This window comes from Neovison vison, chromosome 5, assembly GCF_020171115.1.
Source record: "Neovison vison isolate M4711 chromosome 5, ASM_NN_V1, whole genome shotgun sequence".
In the NCBI taxonomy this organism is placed as follows: Eukaryota; Metazoa; Chordata; class Mammalia; order Carnivora; family Mustelidae; genus Neogale; species Neogale vison.
This window is the reverse complement of record NC_058095.1, coordinates 113,203,729-113,211,146: the sequence shown is the minus strand read 5'-3', so window position 1 is coordinate 113,211,146 and position 7,418 is coordinate 113,203,729. Positions and strand designations below refer to the sequence as shown.

General features: G+C 45.6%; 1 protein-coding gene across 1 annotated transcript; it reads right to left on the bottom strand.

The window, feature by feature from the left end:
• Positions 1-255: 255 nt before the first annotated feature.
• On the bottom strand, positions 256-3,930 carry LOC122907444 (AMP deaminase 2-like). The gene is given in 3 exon segments (XM_044250302.1): positions 256-716; positions 719-2,018; positions 3,898-3,930. Coding segments are annotated over 3 exon segments (1,794 nt in total).
• Between the last annotated feature and the right edge of the window lie 3,488 nt (positions 3,931-7,418).

Here is a 7,418-nt window from a genome sequence, read left to right as displayed (position 1 = left end):
GAGCCAACCTGGAAAGAGGCCACTATTCCTAAGGAGAAGCTGAGCTGTGGGGGACCCTGGGAACTGTGAACTTCAGGAGATGCAAAGCAGACTCTGTGCCGCACCTTCCCGGAGGTGGCACAGGGACACACACAGGTTGGAGACATGCAGGACAGAACAAAAAAGAACAGACACATGCAGACACAACGGCGGGGAGAGAGGAAAAGAGAAAACATGGTGGAGGTGCTGAGAGGCGGGGGACATGGCAGGCTGGGCTCACTGAGGCCCTGGGCTTGTTGTGACCCCGCTCTCCTCGGGGATGGTCTCCAGCATCTCACTCTGGACGGCCTGTGTGATGAGCGCCAACTCCTGGCACAGAGTCTCATAGCGGTAGCCCACTCGGATGTCCGGCACGTTGGTGCGGCGGATATCATTGCCCTCAGGGCCCTCCTTGGTATAGTTGGGTCCCAGCCAGTGGCTCTTCACCTTGTGGGAGAAGCCGCTCATGAGCACGCTGTTCCGGGCCAGCTCACACATGTCGCAGGAGCTGAGCTTCCACACCTGGGTCGCAATGCTGTACTCCTCCATCAGTGGCTCCTTGGTGAAGTGGAACTGCAGGGGATCATCGGTGGACAGAGAGACCATGAGACCACGGGACAGGTCCTCGGGTAGCGGGTTCCGGTGGTAGCTGAGGAAAAGACTGTTGTTGCTGAGCGAAGACATGGCGATGCCAATCGGGCCAGGTAATACAGGTACTGCAGCACTGGGACCTTGCGCAGAAGCAACCCGTGAGAAATGTTCTCGGCCAGCATGAAGGCCGACAACAGGTGGTGGATGGGCCCAGCTTCCCCACAGTGTGGCCTCAGCACAAACGTGTGAAAGCCCCTCTGCCTGCGCAGGTGGTTCAGCGTGGCCATGTTGGCAAAGGTGTAGTACAGGTAGTAGGCGTAGGGTGGGTTGTCCTCCTCCACCCACGCTTCGGGGAGAGGGCTCTCCAGGTTGAAGACGTGATTCTCGGGCTTAGACTCATCATCCACGCTGTCAAAGCCATCCACGTGCTCCAAGAACAGGTGCAGCTCCGGGTGGCTGGCAGGGTGCACGGTGGCCTCGAAGAGCGGCAGGAAGATGTTCTCCAGCATCTCCTGGAAGTTGGCCAGCTGGCCCTTGGTACGGTACACGTCAAAGAGGCGAGGCACTTGCACGAGCCAGCGCATGTTGGGAGAGTGGACTCGGTGCTTCACAGCCCAGCATGCCAGCTTGTCCCACTCATCCCTCGAACGCCCATAGATGGAGAGCCGCAGCTCTGCCTTCTGGTATTTGCTCTCCTCCAGATCTGACATCACCTCCTTGATAATGTGGGCAAAGTACTTTCCAGAAACCCTGTTGTCGGTCTTGATGAAGATCTCTCGGAGGACAGACTCCCCAGTGGGGTTGTATTTGGCATTGAACTTGTCAAATCGATGGAAGGTGTTCCTGTCCGCGTGCATGTCCAGCGTGTCCACACTCAGGTCATACGCAGTGAGATTCATGCTCTCAGAAACCTCCCGCAGCGTCTGCTCTCGGCCCTGCTCCACATGCACGATCTCCTCCAGGTGTCGCTTCATCGCACGCTTGATGAAACGCAGCAGGTGCTTCTGGTTCATGCAGGACGAGGCATGGATGTGTGTGTCCACCTTGCGGATGTTGTAGAAATCCCGGTGTGGCACCTTCTTCTGGGCGGCCAGCTCCTTCATCTCATTGAGCAGCACATGCATCTGGAACTTGGAGCTCAGGTATTGGAGCCGGCGATAGCAGAAGGACTTTATGGGACCGTTGATGATCAGAGCCATAAGCACATTGACGTCTGCCACAAATTCCTGCAGGTCAGGGTACGGCAGCTCCACCTCCAGGCAGTGCTCATCGGGTTCCCTGCGGGTGTAGACATGCACCACGCCCTACACCATGCGCAGACCCAAGCCCAGGTCCCCAGGCATGGTGCTTGGCTCACAGTACTCATAGGGGTGCTGCTCCAGCGTGGGGGGATGCGAAGACCCCCAGAGCTGGGAGAGGATTTAGAAGGGAGATGAGGGAAAGTATTGTTCCCTCCTTTGTCCTTGAAGGAAAGCTATTCCCTGATATTGAGAGAATAAATGTTGTTTATCATTTTAGTGTGTCTGTACTGTTTTTGCTGTTAGTGTAAAAAGTCCTTTACCTGAGCTGAAAAGAAACCAGTAGAGAGAGAAGAAAAGAAGGGAAATAAGTACACACCACCTGCTTTCCTGGGAGGATGGAAAGCATCAAAAGAAAATACATGTAAGGTGCTTTGGGCATAATAAATATATGTGGTTTTTTTAAGCACTTCCTTTCAGGGTGCTGTTGAAAAAACACTTTCCTTCTCCTAGGGCTGTGTGATCATCAATTTAAGGAAAATTGCTTCCACTAGCTGATGATGCCCAAATCCATATCTCTAATTTCAGATCCCTCTTTAGAGCTTGGCACCTATATATCTGGGAGTTTATAGGACACTCATTCATAGAGACGTGCCGCAGCATTTCTTAGGGTGTGCCTTGTGGCAGGAACTGTGTAGGGAGAAATCCAGACAGTTTATTGTTTCGTTTAGAAGACAGAAAAGTAAAAAGAAACTCTAATACAGCTTAGGGACAAAGAACAGAGTGCTGGGGAACATTTAGCAAAAGGCTTCCTGCCTGGGGTCATGACAGCTACAGAGGAAATGACCCTGAGACCAAGATCTGACCTATGGGGAAGGATTACCCAGGGAAAGCTCAGGGAGGGGAGGCCACAAAGATGCTCCATCACAGGCCGGATGAGGGCTGATAAGACTTGCCCTCTTTGACGTGGGTGGGCCTCATCCATTCACTGAGGGCCCAAGTAGAACAAAGAGGAAGCAGGAGGAAGAATTTAGTCCTTCCCTCCTGATGGCCTGAACTGAGCCATGGATCTTCTCCTGCCCTTGGTGTTCCCGGGACCCTGGCCTTCAGACTAGGGCTGAATTCCAGCACCCCTGTCCAGAGTCTCCAGCTCCAAGGAAGAAGATGGTGGGGCTTCTCAGCCTCCGTAAGTGCATACATCCCATTGATTCTCTTTCCCTCTTTAAACTGACGAGCACTTCAGTTATCAGATCCTGCTCAATTCTCAGGGTTTGTGCTTTGTGTTTATTCTTTCCCAGGGTGCCCCCACATTTCCTATCTGGCTAATTCTATTCATTTCTGTATAATTCTCAATGGAAACATCATCATCTCTGAAAAGACTGCTTTGAAACTTTGAAGCCTTGTCTCAGTGGGGAGCCCTATGTCCTTCTGGGCACTCTGTGCTTACCTCTCCACTGCACAAGTCACAACACACTTCTTCACTGAGTCTCTCTGACTGGTCCTTAGGCTCAGAGTGCTTTGGGGGCAGGTATCAGTTATTTTGTCCTGTACTCCTCTGAGCCTAGCACAGGGTCCCCAACCATCCTCTAGCTCTCATAATCATCACAAGACATGATAGTATGTTTCTGTGTATTATCTGCTCCACTGTGAGGTGGGCTTTATGATGCTGGGAGTCTGTTTTGTTCAATCCCCGGCTCCGACAATGATACCTGGCATAGAAAAGGCGCTCAAATAATTGGGTCTTTGTTGTATAAATGAATTCAACATTCAATGTCCTTATCCTGGCTTGGGCTCGTTCTCTCTTCACTATGGCAACCACTATTTCTCCAGCTTTCCTTGACATGAGATCTCACAGTAAGCGGTCACGATGTGACTTTGGGCAAGTTACTAATGTGCTCTGTTTCTGTTTCCCCATCTGTAGAAGGCTGATTATAATAGAACCTACTTCATTAAATTTCCATGAGGGTTAAATGAATTTATACACGCACAATATTTAAACAGTGCCTGCACATGGCGAATGCCAGGATATGTTAGCTGTCATCATCATCACCATCATCATCATCACCGTGGAAATCACCTCCATTTTCACTTTATACTACCTAATACTTTATAATCACACCTTTGAAACATTTTTTCCTACTACAAAGCCTTCAAGTAACAGCTGTCTCAATAATTTTAGGGGCCATAGGCCTGTTTCATACACAGTTCCTAGCACAATGCTAGGCGGTCATTAAATGCTTGCCTAGAATGACAATTTGGAATTCCTCTTCTTAAATACTTGTATCTTTATGTATAGGTCACCTTTTCAGATGGCCCACTACTGAACTGATCTGTGCTATTCAACAGAAAATGAGTTTTGGTGAAGCAGGCTTTTCTGGTCTGTTCCTCCCACATTCGTCATGAAGAACAACTATGAACAGGATAACAATAGCATTTCTATTTTTATACATGACATTCATCCACCTGCTTCTTAAAACCTGACACCTGAGCCAGATACATTTCATTCTAGATTTAGAAAGGAAATTAAATTGGAGGAGAAAAATGTCCTCAGGTGCCCCAAGAAGCAAATAAACACATGGCCGGGGTAGCATTTCCATGGAGATCTTAAAAAGTCGATCTGATCATGTTATTCCAGGTAAGTTGGACAGGAGCAGGTCACACTATTTTTAGGTATGATGGCTTGCATCCCTATGGTGCCAGTAAAGCTTTCATGCCCCAGAAATTTACTAATGATAGAAATAAGATCTTTCTGACATCTGTGATGGCCGCTTGTGGGTGCTGAGGACGTTAGCTGACAAGGTCTGTGTACACATGAGTAAAGTTCACGCATCGTCCAAAAGATGGCACTGTTTATTTGTGTTTTTATCGTGCTTAATTGCAAACTTTTTATTATGCAGGCACATTAATGAACAAAATTAAGACGGAGCAGAGATATTATCCTCCACACAAATCAAACTGTCATTTTATTATAGGCCTTTTCAAACTCTTCATCATGTTTCTCAGCAAATGAATATGCCCAAGCTGTTAAAGGTAACAACTGCAATGTCAGCAAACCTTTTCACTTATTAAGGGCTTCTGCTTTTCCTGCCTTAAAGGGGATTCTGGAATCGATTTCTGAAATCAACACAGATGCACTCCGGAAGATGGGTAATTGAGACATATTTAACTTTCAATCTTGAAAAGCTACATTTTCAAATGTAGATAGTTCTCAATGATCTCTTAAGTGTGACCACACAGGGAACACAAACTGATGGTGGGAGGCCCCTGGCTAAGAAAAGCCACAGTGCTTTGAAATCAGTTGTGAAGCAAAAGGTGAAAGCTCTGAGATAACTTTATTAGTACAAATAGGAAATGAGGACTGATCACAGTGGCTCAATCCCAAGATGAACCAGGGGATACTTCTGTGCAAAAGTAGGACATGGTGACAGATGGCTTTTTTAGGAGCCTTCTGACATTGTGGTACACATAGGTATTTTTGCCAGCCCAGCATGCCTTTAGGACATCACCTGTCCCATTCTTAAGTCATTTCTATTCATAATTTTTTGGCTGAAGCAAGTCAAATGGCATCCCCAAATTCAAGGGGGGCAGGGAGGTATAGGGTTGAGTGTCCCTGAAGGGGAGGAACACCAAAGATTTAGATAATGAGCATTATTACCCAAATTTGGGGTATGGTTCTGCACAAGGCTTGGCAGAAGCCACTGAGTGGTTTCACCAAGTTTGGGGGGGGTTGTTAAATAAAGACAAATGTCAGGAATAAAATTCCTGACAAAAAGATGGATCATCAAGGGGAAATGACACTGAATGTGCATTAATGCACATATCGGTGTGGGTGGGAATGATTTTTCTCCAACTCCTCCTAAGTCCCTGAGAGCTAAGAGCCAAGGTTAGATCAGAGCTTTATAGAACAGAAAATAGTTCCTCTTTAAGCAAAAGAGAAAAATTAGGGAAACAGCATCCTTTCTGATACAACAGAAAGAAAACAGCGTTAAGATATTTTTGTTACGGTAGGTAGCATTTGAAATATGTCAATTATTTCCAGCAATGTAAGAGAGCAGGTAGGGGGTAGGCTGCTAAGAGTTTTGAGGCAATTAAGAATTTCCAAAGAACCAATAAAGATTTCTCTTATGCATATTTAATAACAGCTGAAATTTTATGGCAGAAAGTGCCAGAAAACTTAATTGTGTCTACGTGTCTGTTTTTCTTTATGTCTTCCTTCCTTTTGCATCCTTCCCTATTTGTAATACTTCATGCTAGTCTCTCCATGGTTCTAGTAAACAACTTGTGCTGAAGTTATCTGTTCCCATTTCATATTTCCTGAAGAACTCGATGTAAGGAGATAAGAGTAGGACTCACTGACAAGGGGGAAGTGCTTAGATGCAGAACAAGCCCTGGAAAAAAATCTAAGAGACTAACTGGGGTATCTTTGTTCTCTATTAGTGTCTGGGCATCTATGCCTTAATGCTCCTGAGAGTTTGGTTTTCCCTTGATGCTGTATATCAAATGAGAAGTGTTCCATGCCTTTATAACACACTCTAGGTGATCATTAACAAGTGAATTTGGTCATATGGTACACCTGCCTCCAGCTACGTAGTGAATATGAATGCAGACTACATATTAATATATTTGAATACAGAAAAGAAGTTAAGCCACAGACTTCAGAGTCAGCTAAGCTCAGCTGGCACCTGGAGCTGCTGTTTACTTGCTGTGGAACCTTGCCCAAGTTACTTCTGAGTCACAGAAGTAACAATGGTTTCCCCGTCCAAAAAAACAAAGTATCAATCTCATAGGATTGTTTTTATAATTAAATAATATAACTTATTAAAGAACCTGGCATAATGCCCAAACAGAGTAAGTATGCAATAAACATTAGCTATTAAAATATGATTTTTTTTAAATTACATACCTTATTTCCTTGAACCTCATGATAAGTAGGCAGACAAGGTGCTGTTAGGACCCACCCGAGAAAACTGAGGACAGAGAGTCTAAAGAATATACTTCCAGGTGACCTGGGCAGGTGGTACAAAGCCCAGTCTGCTGATGTCCAGCTCAGTGAAACTCCTCTGCCCTTGTTGTGTAGCTGATTAAGAAATACTCCCGAGTACAAGCTATCTTCATGCATGTGACATTTTGTTTTATGTGTATAGATAGCTAGGCTGTACGACCCAGTTATTTAATCAAACACTAATCTAGGTGCTTCTGGAAAGGTATTTTGTAGATACTGTTAGCATCTATAATCTGTTGACTTTAAGTAAAGGAAATTACCCTCAGCAAGATGGGTCAGACTTAATCAGCTCTAGGTCTTAAGAGCAAAAACTGAGGTTTCCTGAAAAACAAGAAATTCTGCCTCAAATCTTGAACTTGCCTGTCCCCACAATCATATAAGCTAATTCCTTACAATAAACTCTCTCTCTCTCTGAGTCATGGATTTAAATCCCACATCATTTCTGATAGCATAGTCAAGGGTTCTCCAGAGAAACACAACCAATAGGATAGAAGCGTATTTCCAATGTGTCTTTGTTTATATTACATATGTGATACATTCTTCTGTATACACGCACACATATGTGTGTG